We start from the raw sequence: 25,489 nt of genomic DNA on the forward strand, positions 1-25,489 counted from the left end.
ACAAAGTTGACATGTGCCATGTTTGTATAAGCCAGAACTTAGCATATGGCTAGAAGGGCCTTCAAAAGTGGTTGTGTTTTTCTCCTTCTGATTTGAAATATTATCTCATATTGGTTCTTTCTCCCTTCCTGTGGGGCCCTCTCTTCTCTAAACAGTATTCCACTGAACTAAAGAAGCTGTACTGCCAGATTGCGAAGACATGCCCCATCCAGATCAAGGTGATGACCCCACCCCCACAGGGAGCTGTTATCCGTGCCATGCCTGTCTACAAGAAAGCTGAGCATGTCACCGAGGTTGTGAAACGATGCCCTAACCATGAGCTGAGCCGCGAGTTCAATGAGGGTAAGACCATCGGGTTTTCTGGGATTCTGTTCCTCTCCACTCACTCAAGCTCTTTGATGGCAAAGAGGCTGGTTCTGATTTTAGGCTAAAAATAATGGTAAATAAATGTGTGGCTTTCACAGTAATTGAACTACTTATTAATTTCCTTTCCCAGATGTGAGTTTATAAATAGACTTGCTTGGGAGTTGTTATGTCTGTCATAGCCTTTATCTTGGGTGCCTTTCCCAGAGTGATCTTTCAAGTTTAGAGGAATGGGAGGCCTGGGAAGAACAAAACAAGGAGCATGAAAGAATCAATGTAATGAACAAATGGAAAAGCAAAAGGAGAGAAAAAAGAATAAAATTTGAGATGGCAAACAATGAGTAAATAAAAAGAAAGCAAATGGATAGTGGAAAGGAAGACAGGTGTCTGGGAGAGGCCTTGGGGACCTTTTTAAAGTTCTGTATCCATGTATCATCTATACCAGACTCCGGAGCCCCAAATCCAACAACAGTGTTATAGAAGAGGTGAGAGCTTCCAAGGGTTTGAGAAGATTTTGCATAAGGTTTCCATGCATGAAGGGAAGGGAAGCAATGTGCACTGGAAGCAGAAAGGAATCTTCAGAGTGTTGGAAGTACTGAATGGGTTGTGAGTTAGAATGGTTCCCAGAAAATGCCAAAAGCATAGATGTCAGGAAGTAGAGAAAGTCAGAATCTAGGACACTGGTGAGACCACATGAAAATTTCATGGAGGAAGAAAGAGGTGAAGATTTAGAAGATAAAAATGGAACCAAACATCTCTGACAGATTTACACATTAATTTTTATCCACATTTTTGTGTCCTGCTTTGTGCTTAACAATATACCATAAAGAATATTCCATACATGCAGACATTATCATCAGTTTGCCTAAATGTCCATGTTCCATCAAAATGACAATATTTTTGGAGGTTTTCTTCATTTTTCACATAATATTGTTTCAATCAAAATAAACAGTGCTGCAGTGAATATGTTGGTATTCTTAGCTCTTCAGTTTTATGAAATAGTTTTCGTAGACTGGAACTTCATAGCCAAAGGGCAAAGACACCATTATGGTTCCTAAGTCTCAAAACAGTTTCTTTGGAGTGTTGCCAAACATCACAATTTTAGGACAGTGCCTGGGCTCTTTGTAAAACCTGCTCTCTTTTCTTGCCTTCAACCTGGGCCTTTTTGTACACAGTAAAGCCAGAGTTTCTTATATTTGTAACTAAGGCTTGGTCTAAAGATGGATAGGAGAGAAAAAAAAAAGGTCAATAGTGCTCACCTTCTGGTATTTAGCTTGTCTTGTCTCAGTGGTGGGGTTTGAACCCAGGGCTCTGTGTTTGGTAGGCATATGTTCTATCTCTGAGCTATGTGCTCAGCCAACTTCTTCTCCTTCTCACTTAGTACTTTTGCCAGTTGAAGTCTTAGACTGTGCTTGTTTGTTTCCAATTTTTGCAAGGAAACTAGGAATATTTGTGTTCAGTGAATGATGTCAGAGATGAGGCATGACTTTCTATGAGAGCTTGGATGGTTAATACCTTGAGCTGCAGAGCTTTGACCCATGGCCTAGACACTGATCATCATAAAGCTCTGTGCTTCTGTCAAGTTTCAGGTGTCATCCATGGTAGACACTGGCCACGAGGGGTGCCCTTTGCTCAAGGATGTGGGTTTCCTTTATGACACTAGACAGCTTCTTAGGCCACCGCCATTCCTTTCCACGCCATTTCATTCCATATTCTTGATTCCTAGGGTGTGTAAACTAACTAATCAGTCCTTTTCTGACCCACAGGACAGATTGCCCCTCCCAGTCATCTGATTCGAGTAGAAGGGAACAGCCATGCCCAGTATGTAGAAGATCCTATCACGGGAAGGCAGAGTGTGCTGGTCCCTTATGAGCCACCACAGGTAAGCAGGCAAACAGGGCAGAGGCAGACCTGCAGCTGGGCTAGCAGGGCAGAAGGCATAGCACAAATTTGGTAACATGTGGGATCTAGCATTTATCACTGTGTTCACCCTTGTCATCAAATACATACAAAGCATTCTTTTAATATCTCTTGTTCCCGTGTCACCGCTTTAAAGATCCTAAATGCGGGACTGGAGAGATGGCTCAGCAGTTAAGAGTTCTTGCTGCTTTCCCAAAAGACGCTGGTTCTGTTTCCAACCCCACCTCAATATACATGGTTCTGCCACATACACGTAGTGCACATATATCAAGCAAAATGCCCATACACATAAAAAAGTGAATACATCTCTTTTTTAAATCTTGAATTTAAAAAAAGCATTGAATTAGCTTGGTAATGGGGCTGTAACCATGCTGCCCTCCTCAGAGCAGAAAGTGATGCTTGCAAGCCCATTTTATATAAAGCATGGTTTGATCTAGATGACAGAGCATTGATAGTACATGTAAACAAATGCTATGGGTTTTGTTTTATATTTTGTTTCTTTTTAATAGTAGATGTGAATGGGAGAAGCTATAGCACATTGTTTAACTGAAGTTTGCCTGGTTCAATTACAAATGTGTGTGTGAAGCACAATAGACCTGTGGAACATATAGAGTAGTCACAGGACCACAGGAGTAACAGCTAATCTGCTGGAATTACCTAGATAACTATGGGCTCTTTGGCATGTGACTCGCCCTCTCTGGGTTTCACATGCCTTGTGTTTAAATGAATGATATAGATGATTTAATTCTGAGGGTGTTCTAGCTCTAGGATATTCTTCATGAAGATATACATTCAAACCTATACAATACTGTTTTATCTTCAAAAAGAAAATATTCCCCCAAAGAATTGCTGCTAATTTTGGCATATTTANAAAAAAAAAAAAAAAATCCCTCCTTTTCCAGAGATATCTGTGTGGCACTGAAGTGAGTAATTTGGGTGAGGTTGCAAAAGAACAGGATCAAAGAGCAATGAGCCAGTAGAATTCATATTGCCCGTGTTGGCCTTGTGTTAGAAACTTTAGTTTAGCCGGGCAGTGGTCAAGCACGCCTGTAATCCCAGCACTTGGGAGGTAGAGGCAGGAGGATTTCTGAGTTTGAGGCCAGTTTGGTCTACAGAATGAGTTCCAGGATAGCTAGGGCTACCCAGAGAAACCCTGTCTCTGGGAAACAAAAACAAAACAAAAAAACCCAACAACAACAAACAAACAAAACAGAAAGAAACATTAGTTTGAGGCTTTCTAGAAAGCAAGACTAAGAGAGCTCTCCAGGGGATTTTACAATATCCCTTCCTAGAAGGAAACATGCCATTTGAAGTGGAGTTCTGGAGGGCAGAGCAAAAGCCATGTTACATGTTACATCATGTATGGACATGTATGTTTCTTTCTCTCCTGTCTCAGGTTGGTACTGAATTCACAACAGTCCTGTACAATTTCATGTGTAACAGCAGCTGCGTCGGAGGAATGAACAGACGTCCAATTTTAATCATCGTTACTCTGGAAACCAGAGAGTAAGTGGCAGTGAGCAGAACTGAAATCACAAACAGCCAGAGGCCAAGGACCAAGCAGAATTCTTTGGTTTTTTGTTTTTGTTTTTTTGTTTTTTCCACTGCCTTTGCCTTTAGAAAGAGAAGACCCAGATTCAGTGCTTTGAGTTGCAAATCCGCTGTAAACACTGAAAGATCTGAGAAAGTGGAGACAGGGAAGGGGTGTGGGGGTAGAGGAGGGGACAAAAAAGAGCCAAGAGAGGCGGGTCATTCACTTCAGGCCCAAATTCTTGATGTTTGACTGGAATTGTTTTGGAGAGACCGCGTTTGTTTTCATGTGGCCACAAGGCATTTAACAGTTTCCTTGAGCAGTCTGAGCTGCCTGAGAGGGATTTTATCCAAGGACATCCCCTGGCTTAACTCAAGTTTCCTTCAAAATATGTAGCTAAATACAGCTGTTCAGCTAATGGCTTGGAGATTCTTTGCAGAAGAAATGGAATGTTCTTTATTCACACTGTTTGTGGCTTGCAAGCACTTTCCTGTTTTGCCTGGCGCTTTTGGGTGCTTGTTCTGAGCAGTTATGCTAAAGATGGGGGGTGGAGTTGCGGGGCAAGGCAGGGTATGCATAAGAAGGTCGGCATAAGGAAAAATTAGTGGGAGAACTCGAGGGAACCTTGACACCTGTAACCTTAACCTGTGATTCTTCTCTAATTTCCAGTGGGCAAGTCCTGGGCCGACGGTGCTTTGAGGCCCGGATCTGTGCTTGCCCAGGAAGAGACCGGAAGGCAGATGAAGACAGCATCAGAAAGCAGCAAGTATCGGACAGCGCAAAGAACGGCGATGGTACGAAGCGCCGTAAGTAGATGTAGTGGCCAGATGGGGCAGGGTCGAGTCTTCTCCAGGTGTAGGACTCTGCAGATAATATTAGGAAGGCTGCGTGAGGAAAACTGTGAGGTTCGTCAGTTAGCAGAGGTCACAGAGCAAGTAAGAGTATCCCCAGCAGAAGTGGATCTGAAACAATTTGCTTAAGCTACATCCTTAGCCAGAGGTCTTAGTATAAAATTCCTCAGAACCTGACTTCCACACCAGCAGCATCAGCAACATCAGAAAATTTGACACAGTCTCAGGCTAGCTCCAGACTTGTTGCATCAGAAACAACAAGTTTTGTTTTGTAAATCCTCCACCTGGGTTGAATGCTACCTAAAGCTCCAGGCATCGATTTATCTTTCAGCTATTCAGCAGAAGGCTAAAATGGTCCCTGCTCTCCTAGGAACTCTAAGGAACGGTACCATCTGAGAACACATTTCCTTAGGCATAATCCAGGGATGCACAGATGTGGTCTCACTAAGCCTTGCAGTCACATGTTGAACAGAATGAGGTCTCAGTTACCTTATCATCTGTTCTTAAAGTTGGATTCTAATTAAATGATTTGTAACAGGGCATTTCATGAAATGCAAAGGACAAAATCCTGGAAGCAGAGATGTTCCCTCTGGGAAAGGCTTGACTGATCCATGGTGTATGCGTCCACCTCAGTAGCTCACATAGGGTCCTGAAGGCCAACGGGCTACATCTGTTCTGTGTGTTTTGTGGGTCTTGTAGAAAAATATTATTCTAGAAAGCATTTTACATCCATGTAAGCCTAAGGACACTGCAATAAGTTTGTTTGGGTTTTTGAAAAAAGAAATAAAAAAAAAAGATTCCACTCCATACCCCAGCCTGACCTGGAGATCTGTATCAGGCTGGAGGTGTTGAAGTCACATCAACTCTCTCCCTTCAGTGGTCCCATGTTCTGGAATTTCAGGCATAAACTGCCATGCATAGTTTTCAACAAGTATTTTGAAGCATATACCTTCTTTTATAAGAAGGCCCTAATCTTATAATCTATTAGTATTCAGATGAATTAAAACTTGAATTGTTCTTTAAAGGATATCCTATCACCACTGACTTCCACCCGTTGAACACGATATGCTTCATCGATAGATTCCCCCTGTCTCCCGGATAATCCCTCAGATAGCTCAAATGTGTGATATACACATATGCATATTCTAACTTCACTTCTGCACCCACGGCTGGCAGAGAGCAGTAGCCCATTGAGCCTTGACTTCTCTCTCCCTAACAATTTAGTGATTTCTAGTACGAACGGAATATCTGAATGTTGTGGAAGGATCATTTTCACACCCAAGATCCTGATTAATTAGATATTCTAATTTAAAAACCTTAGTGATTTATCGATTGTTAATTCTGTTTCCCCTCCCCTCATTGTACTATTACCAACACAGTCCCATATACCATACACTTAAGTCTTTCTGAAGTGAATGCTCCAAAACATGATTTTTAAATTAATTAATTAATTCGTTTGTTTAGATCCCAAACACTGTTCCCCTTCCTGCTCCTTTCATCATCTAGGTCTTTCCCCCATGCCCCTCCCCTTCTCCTCGTAGAGGGTGTGATCCTTTCCTCCATGTCCCCCCACTCTGGCACATCCTCTCCCACTGAAAGTTTTACAAAGCAAAAAAAAAAAAAAACAAAAACAAAAAAAACAACCTTTTCTTTTCTCTTAACAGCATTTCATAGCCACACACAGGTAGCATGTAGTCAGAAGGCTCCTCCGCATTCTGGGTTCGCCTTTTCCTATTGCCTTTTCTAGCTCTCCTCTACTTCCTACTTTATATAACAGCAATGAGCATCGATTGCATGGTACTTGGCACAATCATCCTTCATCTCACAGGTTGCTAGGCTGTTTGTATTTAGTGTGTGCCCTTAAATATCAGATTCACTACATCACTCCTTCAGTAATTCCCCAGCATGAGACTTGTGTTTTTCTTCCTCCAGCTTTCCGTCAGAATACACACGGAATCCAGATGACTTCCATCAAGAAACGGAGATCCCCAGATGATGAGCTGCTGTACCTACCAGTGAGTCATGCTCGTATTCTCACGGGTGCTCCACTTGGCTTTCCTTGAATGCGCATTTATTAGATGGTCATCACCTGGTTACCTGGAGCAAGAGGGAAAGAACTCTCACACGGCTGGAGCTAGAACAACAAAGTAACTTAGATGATGTAGGTTGGGAGCTTGTGAACAGCAGCCACACATTTCTCCCAGTGCTGGAGGCTGGACGTGCAAGGTCAAGTTGCCTGTGGTCAGGTTCTGATGAGGGCCCTCTTCTGAAATGCTGCCATCATCTGTGTATTGTCTTTCACAGGATAGAAACTTCTCTTTGGCAATCGTTTACAAGCAGGCTAACCTCATCCACCAAGGCTCTCCCTTCACAGCCTAAATAGCCTGCTAATACTTTGGAATTTAGGAGTTAGCGTACTAAACAGACAATGAAATACATTCAGTCATAGTGGCGGAAGGATGCATAAAATAATGCAAAGAGATTTTTCTTCGTAAATCCTGAAGCTATCCTGTCTCTTGGAATATATTTATATTGTGAGCTAGTCTACTTACTCTTCCATTCTGTCAAAGCTGCCCTCATAATAGGACATTTTTCAATCAAATATCTAAGGTTAAATCACATGTCATTATTTGTGAGAGATAGAACTTTTTGACATAGCCTTGCCATTTTTTAATTTTTGTCATACGTAGTTCACAGAGTTGGTACTCCAGCAATTAGCTGTTCACCTTCTGGGGTGCTGTTCACCTTCTGGGGTGCACTGTGGTTATCTGATACATGACAATCACATGTAACAAACAGTTCAGAGCAATCAATGCATCCATCTCTTTAAACATTAATCATTTCTACATGCTGGGAACATTTGTCTTCCCTTAGGAAGTGTTATAAAAGAATCCAAACAAGGCAGAATCCACAGTCATAAGTGAAGTGCCAGGAGGCTTGGCCCAGTTCTTACATAAGACTTTCCATTGCTTCTACAGGGTCAAAAATGAGGTCACTTTATTAGATTATAGTTAGGGCTCATTGAGTCCTCACTACTCTGGGTCTTTGCCACCCATTGCTGTACTTCTTAAACTTTGTAAAATATTAGTGACCAGTATATCTCAGATGCCATCCAAGCTGACACAGGCGGCAGTGCCAGGAGCAGTGGCTGAGCCACTGCCCTGGGATTGGAACTTAGGCAGCTCAACAGGTTCGGGTGTGCATGCTTCCTTCGAAGCCTTCCCAGCCCTGGCCCCCAGGGCAAATCTGACAGGGAAGGAGCTGAGGTTCTCAGTCTTGTTACAAAAGCTCCTTACAGAAACTGAATTGTGACCCTTAGGAAAAGCATTACTCCTGCTATCCTAATATTTTATGGAAATCCCAGTGTGTGCGCGAAGGAGTTACTATGATGAACTGAATCTAAAAGTAATGAAAAATTAAACAAAATGGATCTTATGGGATAAAAGAAAAAAAAAAAGGAATCAATTTCTGCTGCATGACCAATAGACTGGATCCCAAGCAATGGGAAGGAAGTATAAAATTGTTTTTATCTTCAAAGCATTTACATTCTCTTAAGGATGTAGTTACAAGGTAATGAAATCCACAGTAGAGCAAGGCTCGGGAAACACAAGCATAGCAAGGACCTTGGAGAGTAGAGGCTCTATATTAGGGTGGGCTTCTTGGGGGAAAGAGAAGAGAGCAACGCTAACAACTGCAGCAGAGAACCTGGGATGCTCTGTCTTCTGTGCTCAGGCCTCTGACTGATGCAGCACAGACGTGCCTAAGGCCCAGCATGTGTTGCACACTTACTCCTGGGGTCCCAACAGTTCTCATGTGGTCTGCTGGCTTCATCCTATCCCAGCCTTCTCTTCATTTTTCAAGTTTTAAGGAAGCTATCTTAAAAAGAGAGGCATACTTCATTCCTCCTGAAAGCTGAAAGACAGTTTATATTTCATGGTTGTTATATTTTATAAAGTTGGAGCTGAAACTGAATCATTGCTCTTAAGAGAAACATAGTATTAACTTTCTATAAATCTCTGGTTCCAGCATGTCAATAGATGGATGGAGCATCTTGTTTTGTGTATATTTTTGTTTAAAGGTGTCATATTGAATATATGTTGTATATATAGGTTCATCCATCGTAGTCAACAGTATGGTAACTCATTCTTGGATAAGGTTTGTCCAACATAAGCATCTTCTCTGAATGGCACAGCACTGCCTCTTCGCCAATAGAGACAGTAAGCATCATTTTAGTTTGGAGCCCATAACAACAACATCATGAATAGAAACCACAAAAAATAGGAGCTGTACAGCAGTAAGACCACTCAAAAAAGAACAGTAGTCCACAGCATGACAGCTGAAACAGGAGCAGGACCTCTCCTTGTTAACCTCCAGCTGGGAACATGCCGATGACTAAACTCTTCTGTGCCTGTGTGTTTCTAACTGGCTGAAATGTGCGAGCTATATTGATATTCATGTTACAAATATGTATTCATGGGCAGGTGCACTGACCCATAAGGAACCCTCGAATAATGAGAGTTGGCTGAGCTTTGGAGAGCCGGCCACTCTTCATCTTGTGTTTCTGGCTTTTGCGCGCGTAGGTGAGAGGTCGTGAGACGTACGAGATGTTGTTGAAGATCAAAGAGTCACTGGAGCTCATGCAGTACCTCCCTCAGCACACGATCGAAACGTACAGGCAGCAGCAGCAGCAGCAGCACCAGCACCTACTTCAGAAACAGTGAGTGTGTCACTGTCCTTTCAGAAGGCATGAACAAGGGGGATTGTCTTCATCAGCAGTAGGTTAATGGCAGATGCCGTGAGACTACATATAGTCCATAATAGTTTAGACCGGCTGGTTTGGCACTTTTTTTTTTTTTTTTGTGTGTGTCTTGTAAACTTTCTCTGGGGAAGTTTCATTTGTGTTCTATTAAAAGCCCTAGACTTGTACTAATACTTACTAATGCTCTATTCTAACGATGTCTATTTCAAACTCCTTCACTCACCCCAGAGGATTGGCTCCCATATCTCCTAGTACATACACAATCCCATTTGGGGTAGCACCTTAGAGAAAGAAGACTAAGGAGGTTTTCCTACAAGAAGGTGACCCTATGTGTGTTGGCAAGGATTCTGAGACTTAGCCCTGTTCCTTGAAGGATGTCTCAGTGCAGGACCCAGTAGTAGCAAGTTTCTAAGTTTTAGCACCTTTGCTCTAGACTGTCTTTCAGTAATACACTTCAAATGAATGGGAAAGTCTTTGCAACCCTATTAGCATATGCATACAATCTATTCATATGCTAAGTTTTACCTTCCTACTTGAAGCTTTGATGATGTTAATTGTTTTGTAACTAGCAAGAAGAGAATGTCTCTTCTGAAAGGACGGCAGATTGGCCAATCAGAGCTCTGTTTATATGTATCCTTTGGTGCTTAAGTAGGATCACTTGGGAGTTTAATACATTGTACATTAGTACAGGTGTTGCCAGAGAGTATCAGTAGATAAATGTCTATACTACAATTTTGACCCACTTGAGAAATTTCAAACACATTTCAGCTTAAAAAGAAATGATATCAAAAACTACCTTGACTGAGAAAAGAGGTGATTTTCTTTAAGTTACAGTGGTAATTTATTCTAAGGTTCGACTGAAGATAATCTTTAAAATAGAAATGCAAATAAATGACCAATAATGGCTATTTTCTGGTATTGTTGGCTACTGCTTTGAAAAGCATAGTGAAAAGGGCTCTTAACTCTTCATTTTTATCAATACCAATGTTGCTAAGGAGGCAAGAATGCATCTCTAATAGTCATAGGCAACTTCTGCGTAGTGAGGGGCAGAAGATTCAGAAGTGAGCATGCCCTCTTTTTCAACTCAAAGCTGTTCAGCATTTAAGACCCTTTTAGACTAGAAAATTTCTTATCACATCTAAGGTAAAAGTTTTACAACCGGAAGCTACCATTTGTACTGAAGGCTGATCTAAAAAGTGAAGTGGGTGTTTTCCTGGGAAACACAGAATTCTCATGCTAATCCCAGGGATTCTTTTGTATATCTGACATCAATAATTGTTACTACATTCACGTAGAGAATGGATTTAGTTCATATGAAATAGATTGAAGGAATACAAAGTTGAAACATGGAAGACTGATCTGGGAGCGGGGAAGAGGGTGGATATCGAGGAATTCTGTCCTCAGACAGAAATTTCTGTTCCTTCTCAAAAACTTTGATTCTTTCAACATAACACCAGCAGTATTCCATTACGTGTTAATTCCATTAAGTGTTATGTTGAGCTAGTTCTGAGCCTTCAGCTCTGGACTTGATTTTTCTGGTTATTGGAAAAGAACAGTCTAGCCCAGGGACTGATACGCATCTTCATTTTCCTGTGAAGTATGAGAATTACGTATTTTAAGGCATCTTGGTGCAGATGATCTCTTACAACTCACCAGTTTTATGACTATATCAGAACACTAGTAGATACTAAATGAATGAGGGTGTCTGTCACATTAATAGCTTATTGTGGAGACTTGAACCTTGTATTTTATATCATTTTTCTCATGTCATGATTGCTATCTCCATGTTGAAAAGTGGAAAACCATTGGAAGCTCATGAGCCACATTATACAGCTTGCCAACCAATCTTGCAGATAACTATGTTGCTCATCTTCCAGTGTTCATTGAAATGAAACTTCTCCTTGCTAGGCTCATCAGAAAGCTAATATGCATATTCTAGAGAGAATATAAAATGTTCTGTAGTCAATATCTGACAGCAGCCTTCAATTGAGAACTCTCTCATCCTATGAAATCTAAGCATTTCTGCTTAGATATAATGCTTGTAGTGATGCAACTCCTTTGTTAGAGCACATTAAAATACTTGCCTTTAAAATTGAGGTAAGAAGACTATAGCTCCTGGCTTACTGTATTGTGAATCAAAAGATGACTTCCAAACCAAAATCCCTTTGGAATATTAAGAAATCTTTGCAAGTTTCAGGATTGTATAGATCAATGAGGCCATTCAAGGAAGCATTGGTAGATTAAAGGAGAAAGGAAATAATTTTTGTTTTACAGACTTTATGAATAAACTGGTTGAAATTTGGTCAGGGGCTCATGCTATCTGTGTTGGTATACATTGTGTAGATGAAAACGCAGAACTTGTATCTCTGTGTCAGTTTTCCACAGGTAGTTGATTGATTGACTTGAATTGCTCCAAAGGGAGTTGTTGTTGTTGTTGTTATTTTATTATCATCATCTATTTTTTATGGAGCAATCTATTCCACCTGATAAGAAAATATATGGCTAAAGTTATGCTAGAAGAAACAGTCTAAAAATTTTTAGGAACTCATTAGGAGTAGCTAAAGATGAACTGTGAGAACTTAGTTGCATAGCTCCTGGGTATTCATTTGAAACAATCGTGTGCATGGTTTTGAGTTGGTGTCTCACAGCTGTGATAGCTTGTGCATGGAAAGCTAACAGACCGCAAAATGAGATCTTTGCAAAATACAGATGTTTGGTACAATTCTGCCTTTATACTATTATATGTACATGGCTCCCTGATGATTGACATGAATCCACACAAGTTCTCCAGTTGCTACAGTCTTGAGCTGAGATTGTTTCTTTTTTCAGCTCTTTTATTTTCATGCAAATCTCTGAGAGAAGGAATGAGTAGACAAAAAACATGGAAATCTAATTTCCTGGCAATCATTTGAGAAGAATAAATCAACTTATAAAGTGTCTATAATAGTCCATGATTTCCTTTCTAAAATATACTACCAATTTAATTCTGGTAAGGAATCAAAAAAATTTTTTTAAGAATAGAATGGAAATTGGTGAAAAGCAATATGCTTCCTACAGGGTGGCAATAAAATAAGTTCAGTCTAATTGCTCCTTTAATTCTCCCATACTGTGCTTTCTCTCTGCTTGCCTTGCACTTGTGCATGGGTTCGTTCATTTGTTTGTTTGTTTGTTTGTTTGTTTATTTATTTATAATCCTTCATAGTTACCTTCATGATCATAGACTATATGAAAGCAAGATGTTTAAATTGAGTTGCTATGATTCAAGTCATTATAGATTTATGCAGGCTTTACACTGTTTAAGAAGAAATTATACTTCCATTAATATATCCATACAGGTATAGCCATAGACAGTTATGTTTATTAAAGCTGGAATCAGATGGAAGTGCAAATTGAATCAAATTACTGTTATTATTATTATTATTATTATTATTATTATTATTATTTACTAAATTCCACTCCCTTGCTGTTCCACAGGCATGGATTCTTAATGGTACACTGAAGTTACTTGACATCTGTTTTATCAATCCTTTGTTTTTAGATTAAAGACCCATGTAACTTGTATTTTTGTTTGTGTTTCCCTGTAATTCACCCTTCTTGCCCCTTCTGTCCTGGGGCCAGTGTGACTGTCTTTTGCACAACTCTCAGTTTTCTCTAGAAAACTACATTTTGTTTACTATGGTATAGATTCCATTAACTTATAGTATGCCCCATGATACCCTGAGATGCCCTTCTATAGTATGTCTTGATAATAGCTCCATAGTAACAGAAGCCAGATGATGCTGTGTCTAAGAAGCATCTTCAAGAGTGCTTCTAGCCTCTCACTCAAGGCAGGGAAAACCAAGCAAGCCCACACAGCAGCTAAGGGTAGAACATCTTTAGAACCAAAGCTCTTTGCCAGGCTCATGGATGTAAGGAGATGGTGTTTTCAAGATTATTGATGAATTTAGGAGAGAGTAAAAGGTGCAGATATACAAACTGATATAAATCAAAAATGTACTTCTAAATTAGATTGTAAGGTCACCCATTTTCATAAAGTTTGTTGGAACTTTCTAGCTCTATAGACTTGGAAACAACAGCAACAAACAGCCTGGTAATCTCATGGCATTCACGCCGACAACTATAATAAAAATCTGAATTTTTAGAGTTGACACAGGGCTACTTTTGAACTCTACAACAAGATTATTACGTGTTCAGGACAGGTTTACTAGCTCTGAATCAGTGATGTTGAAGAACCTCAAAGGTTCATTAAATCAATTCTCCAAATGAGCATATCTCCTTGTAGAACTGTCCTTGATTCTAGGTCTGAAAGTTTGATCCTATAGGGTGTATATAATCCTGTCTTCACTGGAACACTGATGTGATCAGTATGTGGCAATTGTATGAGGCTTTACTATCAGAGACATTCCATCCAAGCTTTAAACTTTTAAGCAAAGAAACCTGAAAGCCGAAGCTCTCTTAGGAATAGCTTGCTTCCCCCATGATGTGTGTTCAGGCATATATATATATATATATATATATATATATATATATATATATATATATATAAAGATACTAATTCTCACTGCAGATTGAGTGGGGAAATGTCTTTGTTCCTTTGAAGGTACTAAACAAATAGGATTCAAAGAGCCAGTCTGGGAAACAGTTCCCAAACAGTTCATCAGGTTGCATAACCTTTAGCCAAATAAAAGGGCTTATTCTTGGCATCCCATGGCATAATTGATTTCTTAATTATGCAAAAGTTGCTTTCATGAGTTTGATATATGCATTTATAGGCCAAGTTTGTGACTGAGAGGATTAAGGTATTTACCACCTCAATCTGGGCACACTCAAAATGCTCATTAATAGTTCTTTCCAGATGCAAGATGACGCAGCCCCTAACACTGATAAGATCATATTTCTTCAGACTTCAGAGTTTGGCTAGACAGACCAGTAATGAGGTATAATAATTGGGTATGTGACATTTTTACAGAGGATCAAAGTTTATTCTTGTTTTTGTATTCCCTTTGTCAATTAATTGAGTCCAGTATACCCATGCCAAGCCCTATACTAAACACTGGGCCTGCCTGTCACCATAATCCTCAAGTGAGTCACCTTGTATTAAGAAATGGAGATGACTGGGCCCCCAGCTAACCCTTAGACAGGACCTGGGAAAATTTATTTTGAAAAATATGATTCTGGTGTAGTCTGCTGATTAGCTGCCCTTTGCTTTGCCTTGCATCTTTTTTTACACACCTTGAGAATAGAACGTTCTAGATGGTTTTAGAGAAGTATTTTAAAAGGAAAGGATTTTAAAAAAATAAACGGCTTCTCCGATATTCTGCTCCATCTGCACTATGATCATGAAGGTAGGAGAAGGGTGTGTTTCTGTGTTCATTGGATGTGGATTCCTGAGTCCTAAGCCTTCATTCTCTTTCTCTGGTTCCTCTCTACAGTCTCCTTTCAGCCTGCTTCAGGAATGAGCTTGTGGAGCCCCGGGGAGAAGCTCCGACACAGTCTGACGTCTTCTTTAGACATTCCAACCCCCCAAACCACTCCGTGTACCCATAGGTCCCCAGCTATGTGTTTGAGTTCATGTGCTTGTTGTGTTTCTGTGTGCGTTTGTGTGTATGCATATGCGGGTTAGTGTTTCCAGCCCTCACAAACAGGACTTGAAGACATTTTGGCTCAGAGACCCAGCTGCTCAAAGGCACACATCCACTAGTGAGAGAATCTTTGAAGGGACTCAAAATTTTACAAAGGAGAGATGCTTTGTGCACATTTTGTATCTTTAGATCCTGCCTTGGTTGGACAGGAGCTGCGACTGTGCTTGTCTGTGAGCTTTCTATTGTTTTCCCAGAAGGGAGGGGGATCCATTGGGAAAGAGGCATTGCAAAGTTTATTGGAACCCTTTTCTGTTACCTTCTGTTGTGTTTCTAAAACTCATAATAAAGCTTTTGAGCAGGTCTCAAACTTTAGGTGTATTTTTAAAAAAATAAGAAAACAAAATCTGTCATTGTGCCTGTGCCTAAGCAAGTTGTGTTGACCGAGAGACTTGGGCCTTTTTAATGCTGGAGTAACATTGTCTTCCTACATGAGGAGAAAGTTCCCTAAGGCTTTTCCAGGTCTGATCTCTGCCACTGTATGTTAGCATCTGCTATGATAGTCTCCCTTGCATCGGGTCCTACTCCCCCATACTGTTGTTTAGGTGCCAAGGCTGGTAAGCTACTTTTGTGGTGTTAATGGGAGGTGAAACTACCAGGCAAATATTGCCCCCGGTATTTGCTTACCATTATTCAGTGCTGGGAGAGTTCAAAGTCTCCTCACCAAATCTATGATTAATGGGTTTAATTGGAGCTGCTAGCTCGAAACCCTGCCTACCATAAAACCAACCAGATTTCTCATTACTGTCCATGTGCATTAACTGGCAGGCCTCCTCTCTGAGCAAATGATGTCCCAGCACACAGGTGTTAAAAATCAATCAATACTTCTAGCTACAGATTACATGTAGAGAGCTAAGTTCTCTTTCCTTTTAAAGTAGTTTCCAAACTCAAAAAGAACTGACTGAATCCCTGTTTCCTTCTTCATCATCCCTGTCCCGTCCTGCACCAACTAGGTCACCAGTGCTTTGTTCTCTGTCACCAAGACAACGATTTCTTATGATTGAGGCTGCTGCTTTGTGGATGTGTGGTTTTAATTTTCAATAAACTTTTGCATCTTGGTTTATCTTGTAGTTTTTGTTTCTGTCTCTCTTGCTTCCCCAAGTAGAGTATAGTCCCAGAATTTAAGTGCTGCAAGTGCTCAGAGTGGGTCTACAAAAGAAGAGGGAGAGGGCCGTCACTGTGGCCCTCTTCCCATTTCTCTTGGGATTTTATTTAAGATACTATATCCCAGGTTAATGTTTTGAAGGTTAGCTATACCTTGAAATTCACAAATGAATTTCAAACAGATTTTAGCCCTGTGCATGATTAAGTCCTAAGATGCCAAAAGACATCTGAACAAGTCTTGAGTTTTGTTTCAAAGCACCAAATTTACTATATTAAGTTTTAGCTAAGTCCCAATTTATTAGATAATTAGGTTTATGTGTCATAGACTTTAGAAAACATTTGGCCAGAGTGGGACCAAAATCCAAAGGTTTTTTGGTTTAAATTTTTGTGTACTCTGAACTTCGTGTCAATGTAGTTAATATTTCAAAGGAAGTTTCTCTAAATTCACCAAAGCAAGTAACAGATTAAAAACACAAGACAAAAGTATATTGACATGAGATTAAAGTATATTGGTAAATGGAGATGCCTTTGCTATATTTCAGTTAGTAAATTTGAGCCACAAGTACTTGGGGAAAGGGCTTAGATTTTTGACATTTCTTTCAGAACTATTTTTCTCCTTTAGCCTATTCTCATGTAAAATTTTCATGTACTCCTAGTAACCTTTATATGCATGTTTATATTTAAAATGATAGAATATATTTTGATATTTTGGTTGGCCTTCTAAAGACCTCTTAGTGCCCTAGGTCTTTGGATGCAAGATTACCCAACGTTCAGGCCACAGAGAAGGGGCTATTGGGAAATGCTTAGAAGAAGTATAATTATTTTTCTACATCTTTTTTTAGCCCTCTTTAATATTCAGGATGTCCATCTTCAAAATTCCTTTCCTATTTCCGCATTCAGCATTCTAGAAATGGCTTGGAAAATACATCCATCCAATGTGTCACCAAATTTCAGCTAAGCATTTTAATTAGTATAGCGAAAAGAATTAAATCAAGAAAAAGGGGGCAGTAAGCATTTGGACAGCCATGGCTAGAAGCTGGCACTTATCATGAAGATTGTCCTTCCCAGCACAGCCTGGAGAGGTAGAAGCAAGTTGCCTAATTTCTAATTCCAGATCCTTTAAAGCAACATCTTACTTTCAGCAAAGCATACAGAAGTTTGTGGTTTTACTGTTAAGAACTAAGAATGGTGGACTGGGAACAATCGAAGTTGGTGGTTGAGAATTCGAAAGCACATTTCAGGACTTAGGTTCAATCGGCACCACTGAAAACCAAGTGGAAGAAAATAACAGCAAAAGGCCTGTGACTTGTCTTTACTAATAATACTTTCCCTCGAGACTAGAGCTACAGGAGACTTACCTGTTTGTATCTCTACATTTCTCAGTCCCTAGCAAACTCTATGGAAGTAAGCCTCTACAGAAATGCCCTCCAGTGGAAACCACAATACATTTTCCTGCAAAAAGCTGTTGTTACCACATTTTTGGTTATTTGACCTCTGGTTGGGGTGAGTGACAAGGACAGAGGGGACAAGTGAAGAAATCAATCAACATGGCATAGCCTCTGTTTTTGTTTTTACTGTGTCTGCTAAATTTGGGGGTCTGTTTATTGGCTTTGCACTTGTTATGGCCAAGGAGTTGACTATTTTTCAGGACCTTTGAATGGGATGTGACTTTATTCAGGATCACGTTTTTTCCTAAGCGTGTGATGGCTGTCCATTTCAGACACTGTAGCGTTAGTAATGATCACAGTATCATGACCTTTGCCCTGGTGCCTGTAAGACTCACTTTTGTGTTCTAATATGTGCATTCAAGATTTATGACCCTTGTGACATGATCCCAAATTATGTTTTATACTTACTCAAGTAAGAATCTGTGTCAACTTTGTCCACTTCTTCCTCTAACTTCATAAGCTGGTACCCTCCATTCCCTTTATTAGATACTAGAGCATATATTGATTTAGGTCTGTAAGGGAAGCGGAAAGGACCAAGATTCTTAGGTGTTTATAAGACACTGGCCATTGTCAAGGACTCTCACATGATCTCCTTCAGACTTCACAGACACCCTTGCAGAGCCCGAGGCTTGCCAGAAGAAAATGAGACTCAGGTGATACTAGCATCAAATCCAGTCACTTTATACACTCAGCTCCCATCTAGTATATAACAAATATTTTGATTGGCTCCAAAATTTGCATTCCTTCTCTGCTCATGGTTGTTCCTACCTCTCTTCCTAAATTTACATTGATTATAGTGAAAAATAATATTAGCTAACAAGGTAGTTAAAAAACAAAACAAAACAAAACAAAACAAAACACAATGACCACAAAGGTAATCGAGTTTTCACAGGGTGTAGAAAATAGCAGGAAAGTCTGAAAGTGCATAGACAAGTGTAAAGTTTGTCAGTGTATTTTTATCTTCCCAATTGTGGTTATTAATAGCTAAAACTATTTTTCTTATAAATTTTGACTGTATGTTCAATGGCTTGAGGAGATGGAAAAGAATAAATATGGAGTATATTCTAAATCTGGAATATGAATGACAAGTTCCTAGCTACCTTCTCACTGCCCAAGGCAGATATAGAAGCAGTAGCTGCTCACACCTTCCCACTACCGCGCTCTTGCTTTCCTAGACTGAGATATAGACTTATAAATGCTTCTAGGTTGGTCTGAATGTGCTGACTCCCTACCAGGTTCCTACCCATTGGTGGTATGGCATTAGAATGGCTTGGTAGCAGGTAGATTCCCGTTATATGGTGGTTGCTCCTTGTCTACCTTGGCCTTTCACATGTATCTTAATACTTCAACAATTTCTTGATCCTGCATTCTTGTTGTCCACCATCGTTTTATTTCTAGGGGCATGTCCCAAAAATCAAGAGAAAGGAAAAAGAAAAAAAGAATGGGCTAGGTGCCAGGAGAGTCATTTCTATCCTTAACCCATTCAACCAACGGGCTGTGGATACTAAACATTTGGGCATATTGTTCTCTTAAAGTTTCATATTTACTTCTTTTTCAAATGATAATAGTAATTTATTGATCATGTGCTTCTATGTTATGGCATGATATGCTCTAAGTAGTGGCAGTCAGTTAAACATGGGTGAAAGAGAGCCAGGTAACCTGGGGGGTGTTTCATAACTAGAAGGGTTTGTTGTATGATGCCTTTTGTACCACTTTAGAAAGGCTAGGGGAAAGAAAAGTTAAAGCATTGTTATAAAATGTAGTAGCTTCCCACAGTCCTTCTAATTCATACAAATACCACTAGAGTGTTGTATTGTTTTACCCAGGCTAGTGCTCAGCACTGATATAGAAAGCAGGCATCCTGCTTTCAGCAACTATGGGGAATTCAGTGCATCTTCAAAAACTACCTTAAGGACAAATAATTAAAGCCTTCATTTAAAAATTTTAAATATTTATTGAACGTTATATCGCATTTGTTTGTAACTTGCAGTTAGAAAGCATTCAATATTGATATCCCTCATCCACGCATATGGAAATAAAACTCACATGTGAATTTAAATTTGTCTGTTATTATAAATATGGGAATATGCATGTTATAGAAAGAAGGCAAATCAGAACAAATCAAAACATTGGGTTGGATGAGTTGTAAAAGAAAAGCTTTCCCACTCCAGGTCAGACACACACTCAAAGCCAAATCTCCACTCTGGCTATTACTGCAATGCTCTGATCACTACAGTTGGTCCTCATTATCTCCTTTCTAGTTTTCATCTCAGCCCCAGAAGGAATGAAGGATTTTTAACTCTCTTCGAACCATTACTCTGTCAGCATCTTAAAAATAAAAACCATTACATTTTTTATTTCCTGGCACTAACAGTGCAGCATATACAGCAAGCGTGCTTGGCTATATCTATAGTTACATAGCTATGTTTTTTATATAACTACTATATTTACGCTCGCGCGCGCACACACACACACACACACACAACTTGTAGAAATGCATTCCCATAGAGGCTTGAGTTCTAAGGTTCTATATAAAAGAACTGTTAATATGGACTGTGACCTCATGGCTCCTAACCTGCCGAGGAGATGTCTTTATACCTTGGGGGTTTCTGTGGGATAGTAGGATATGGTGTTAAATGCCTTATCAACTCTTTCATGTTTGCTGTGTATCCCAAATGGTCTGGACATCTATAAATGGAAGGCCTCTGTTGCAAATTAAGTTTAATGTCTTTCTATACATTATCAGCCTGTGTGCTTTGCTCACTTTTTTCTCTCCTTGCTGGTTTTTAAGACTTATTTAAATTGAAAATCAAGAGAGAGGAAAAGAAGATGGAGGGAAGAGTAGAAGAAAAGTAGTATATGAATTTTCCCTCACAAATGAGATGTTGAATACTCTACTATATACAGAAAATAGTGATTTTGTGATAGCTTTGGAGTCCCTTCCAGCAAGGAGAGTCTTGCATGGATGATAAATGAGTCTAGGTCATAAATTCTGAGTATTGGGCACATTCATCGTTCTAGACCATGTTTCAATGCAATATCTGTTAAAAATGACCACTCCAGTTTTTCAGTGTCCCATGTTGACCATCACTCCCTGTTTGTGTTCCTAGGACCTCGATGCAGTCTCAGTCTTCATACGGCAACAGTTCCCCACCTCTGAATAAAATGAACAGCATGAACAAGCTGCCGTCCGTGAGCCAGCTTATCAACCCACAGCAGCGAAACGCCCTCACTCCCACCACCATGCCTGAGGGCATGGGAGCCAACAGTAAGCACACCTCTCTTCAGCTGCCAAAGGATGAGCAGGGCTAGGACAGGAGAAGAATGCTGGAGGGTGACAAGGACACTCTTTCTTAAGCTAAGGACTCCATACTAGAATAGGTAGAGGAGCCCAGAATTTGCTGACTTTGCTTTAATGGTTAATCCCTCATTTTTGAGATAAGAGGTTTCATCACAGAATACCCTAGTAGAGGTAGATATGAGATGAGGGTAATCCCTTAGTAGGGATGAGGATCTCTGAAGCAAGAACAGCTCACTCCTAACAGCCTGGACAGGGACTAACCTCTGACCTCTTCTGACACCATATAAAAAGTCTCTGACATGGGAAGTAGCATGGTGTGCTAGGCTGAAAGTGTCAGAAAATTGATTCTCATCTGGACTTTTGCAAAATTATCTATGCAACTACAGACAAGTCGGTTTTCTGCTTGTGTGCAATGTCTCTAAAATGACCATTTCACAGATTTAGCATTGTATGCATCTCTAGATTTATGGCCTTACTTTAGTACATACACAATTGTAAGCAGGGACTCCATCTCTAAAGTGGTTTCTCCTTTACAGCTGCACACATGAATTCATAGTAACTAAGTGTGGGAAGAGAAGGCAGTGCAAAAACTGGGTCTAAGTAAATGGGGAAAAAAAATTGCATATAGATCTTCTATGAACAAGTTTCCCTTGTGTAGTATAAGTGGATCTAGCAAAGGGGACAGAGGCTTGAATGAAGCAAAGAATAGTAAAGACCCCGGATAAATGGCATTTCCATGGGTAGAGACAACAGAACACTGTATAGTTCCGAGAATCCTCTATGAAAAAACAAGGACCTGCCATCTGTTCCTTCAAAATCCCTAATTGTGACCAAACATTTCGATTTCTTTTTCTCTGGAAAGTCCAGTCTATCTAAAAGAAGCTAAGAGAGCCTGAGATCTGTTGTTCAGCAGCCCACGATCATGTTCAGTGCAACAGCCTGACAGCAGGGACTTTACCATGGGGATTTACAACAGTTATCACCATGATAATGCACCCTGAGGTCCCAAACATGACAGTGAAAGGAGAAGACATTTGGTGTTATTTTCTTTCTTGTGACATAGGAGCATCCCATCTTGCTCTAGGGACAAGAGAGTGGTTCTAATAACTGCATTTCACATTTAGACAGCTTTCCACTCACTTAGATTTTATTAGTAGTTCATAAGTCTCCTCTGATGTACTTAGGCAAGTCTGAGGGGAGCCTATGAAGAGGCCACAGGGTTGTGTTTTGCCTTGTGTTTTGCAGCTGCCTTCTTCACAGCAGGGGTCAGAGGTCCCTCCAACACCTCTGCCCCCCGACCACTCTTCTAGTTACTAAAATAGAAACAAATTACATTCTTACTTTCTAGATATATTATTTTTTGCTCCTTAACCAGTAAGCAAAATTTATTTCACACATTCTATTAGTCCTAAGTCTTGGGAGGGGTGGCAGAGTGGAGGAGAAATGTGTCGGTGACGGTTTGAAGCTAGTGGTATTGACAAATGCCTAAAGGGTTGGTGATATTGGTGAAGTCAGGTGTATTATACCCCGGAGTTTGAATCCTGGATTGTATTTTTCCTTGCTGAGCATAAAGCTCCCAGAATAATACTGTAGCAAGCCCCCCATGTCTCTAGATAGATCTTACACACAGATGTTTCTTCATATCTCTCTCAGTATAAGCTGTTGGGCATCTCACTGTACCAGGAAGTCGCCATGCCTGTAGATCCAATCTCTATGCTATAGGAGATAAGTATAGTGAGAGGAAACCAAAATACAACTCATTCTGACCAGAAGAAGGCGAAACATAGCAACTGAGTAGAAAAGAACAATTAGAAGAAGGGTGGGAAGGGTGTCCTAGGAGAGTAAGGGTTCAGAAATTTGTAATTATTTTGGAGTTCTGATTCTATTCTGCTTGATTAGGTATAGAATGCATGAAGGGATATAGAGAAATTAATTCACCCCTCCCCACAAACAACCACCACTACCACCAACACCAACACCAACAATACAAACAACAAAACCCCACAGGTTTTTGGTAATATTCAACAGGGTAAAGTAGTACATCAGGATGCTGTTGGTGATAATTAGTAACCCTTTCCATTCCTCCCGATTCTGTTCAGTTCCTATGATGGGCACTCACATGCCAATGGCTGGAGACATGAATGGACTCAGCCCTACCCAAGCTCTCCCTCCTCCACTCTCCATGCCCTCCACCTCCCACTGCACCCCACCACCGCCCTACCCTACAGACTGCAGCATTGTCAGGTGAGTGCACAGCACGTGCCCCCAGGGTCGGTCCTAAGCCTCTGTGGGTGGAGAGTAGACAACTGGCAAGATCGATGCAATAGTTGAGAAGAGAGAATGCTGTCTTGTGATTTAAGGAAGACGAGTCTGATTGGTAGGGTGGTCAGCATAGCTCTATCAAAAACTACAACCATTGTGGGGAAAGTGGAAGCATACGCACACAGGTTTCAGACCTGTTTCTTTGTCTTCAGTTATTCCCTTCTCTTGCCTCCTGTTGTTACAGGGCTATTGTGGCTCCTGAATTGGTGCTCAGGGCTGGGCTTCCCAGAGGGATGTAAACTGGCTCTGCTGCTCCCTTTTCTGCTCTCTGGGCCTCGAAGCTCTGGGCCACCATGGAACCATACTTTTGGAGTTGGATGTCTATAAAAAGTTTTAATATTAGTAAAAAAAAAAAAGTGCAATTTAAAGAAGCCTCTGCTACTCTGCTACGAAATGGGGACACTCTGGGAAAGGGGATGTCATATGGATAGAAGCTAACCAGGCCTAAAAGGTGTTTCTTACAGAGGCACATGTAGCCCCACAGTTTATGTTTAGTGTATGTCTCCTGCTTCAAGGGAAGCGTGCTTTATCCCTTTGGCCGCTGGTAGAGTATGTTTTGCCCATGTGCAACTTTAGCCCGAGAGACTGTGTAGTACCTGGTTTAGCTCTACAGAAATTGGCCCTGGGATGGTAGTGACATCCAGTCACAGGCCAGCATTATAAAGAAGAAAATCTCTGTTTTAAGGACATAAATCAAGAAGTATCAATGATATTCTGAAGTACTAGCCTATAATATTTTCACTACCTGAAACATCCTAAGAGACCCCCAAGCACAAAATAGCCAATATAGTGATTCATATCTCGATTCCCAAGTTCATGTGATCCTGGACTCAAGAGAATTGAGGGTCTGACCTCCCGACCCACCACCTGTACTCATTGCAATGGCCCCTGGTGCATTTGTACCAAACCTTAAGGTACCTCAAATCGCCAGCTGAAAAATCGGCACCTATGCTTGACTTGATATCAGTTTACCTAAAGCGTGTACTTATAGCACTCCTTGGACCTCAGCTCCAAGGCCCATCAGCTCTTCATTTGCTGCTAGTCTCTTATGCAGGGCATCCAAGGGCAAAATGTTGGGTTTTCCTTTATCTCGCCAATGCAGTTGGGGTGAACTCTCTTTTTCTGTTTCCTCCTTCCTCTTCCCTCCTCCCTCTGCAGCTTCTTAGCAAGGTTGGGCTGCTCATCATGCCTGGACTATTTCACGACCCAGGGGCTGACCACCATCTATCAGATTGAGCATTACTCCATGGATGTAAGTAACCTGCTAGACCTTTCTCTTGAGTACAATTTCTTTATTTTTTCCCCCCTTCTGGTACTTATGCCTTGTAGTTTCATCTAGGATAGATTTAAAATTTGTTTTGGGCATGCTTCTAATCTTCAATTCTGATGGAACCCATAAGCCTGTCAGAAACAACACTCTCCAGGTCAGAAGCTCGGCAATCAATATGCCTGATCCTTCAGCTCTGGCCCATTGCACCCAAGTATATGCAGATTGAGAGATAGAACATTTAATTCATATGATTGAGAAATTTTAATCTCAAGGCAGGTGACTGAAAACCAAATGGTTCGGAGACTGAAGCAGGAGGATCACTTTAGCCCAGAAGTTTGAGACCTGATTGGGCAACACAGTGAGACTTACTCAGAGATTGGTTAAAAATGTCCTTGGTAGTCTGTTTAAATCATCAGGCAGGAGAGCAAAAAGGACACAGTGTGATTCTCATTTAAGCATACAAATGACAAAATCATCATCGGCCATAGCACATTGATGGTGGAATCAGGAGGAGCCTGGCTGTAAATCTTTAGCCTATGACCCTGTTCATTGGGCTTTTTCATCTCTTCTTAAATTAAGGGTTTTAAGGGTGAGTCCACTCTTCTTTTCATTGCTGATCCTTCACTCATTTTTAATTCTGTCAGCCCTGCTCCATACCTGTATCATCAGGAATGATTTTAAGCCATGAGTTCACTCATGGGCACAGATTTTAGTTGCAGTGAAATTTGAGGCTGTTCCTCGGCCTCTCAGGCCCTTTTGTTAATCCAATTGAGTTAGAAGTCACTTCTTTCTGACTCTGATATTCTTTGAAACAAACTGCATGTGATGGAGCTTTCTCTTGCTTTCCACCCCATATCTTGATCTTTTGCATACGTGGGAGCTACTTTCTCTGCCACTTGCTGCAACCTGATCCTTCTCTTCCCTCCTCAGCCTCTCTCTCTCCAGCTCTCTTTGGCATTTAACATCCTCAATTCTAGCTTC

At 40.6% G+C, this 25,489-nt stretch overlaps 1 protein-coding gene across 13 annotated transcripts in view; it reads left to right on the top strand.

The window, feature by feature from the left end:
* The window catches only part of Tp63 (tumor protein p63), a 205,537-nt gene that overhangs the window by 175,216 nt on the left and 4,832 nt on the right, over positions 1 to 25,489 (top strand). For 2 of the 13 annotated variants that reach the window (XM_021185009.1, XM_021185011.1), the window contains 9 exons: positions 156 to 342; positions 2,130 to 2,245; positions 3,680 to 3,789; positions 4,484 to 4,620; positions 6,598 to 6,680; positions 9,246 to 9,382; positions 20,726 to 20,883; positions 23,016 to 23,160; positions 24,397 to 24,490. In XM_021185009.1, coding sequence (XP_021040668.1) covers positions 156 to 342; positions 2,130 to 2,245; positions 3,680 to 3,789; positions 4,484 to 4,620; positions 6,598 to 6,680; positions 9,246 to 9,382; positions 20,726 to 20,883; positions 23,016 to 23,160; positions 24,397 to 24,490 — 1,167 coding nt within the window. Of the gene's footprint in view, positions 1 to 155; positions 343 to 2,129; positions 2,246 to 3,679; positions 3,790 to 4,483; positions 4,621 to 6,597; positions 6,681 to 9,245; positions 9,383 to 14,856; positions 15,388 to 20,725; positions 20,884 to 23,015; positions 23,161 to 24,396; positions 24,491 to 25,489 lie in introns of those variants that run through there. The other 11 variants (XM_021185013.2, XM_021185019.2, XM_021185014.2 and 8 more) reach the window with 7 other exon arrangements.

The sequence above is a fragment of the Mus caroli genome, chromosome 16 (genome assembly GCF_900094665.2).
Source record: "Mus caroli chromosome 16, CAROLI_EIJ_v1.1, whole genome shotgun sequence".
NCBI classification, from domain to species: Eukaryota; Metazoa; Chordata; class Mammalia; order Rodentia; family Muridae; genus Mus; species Mus caroli.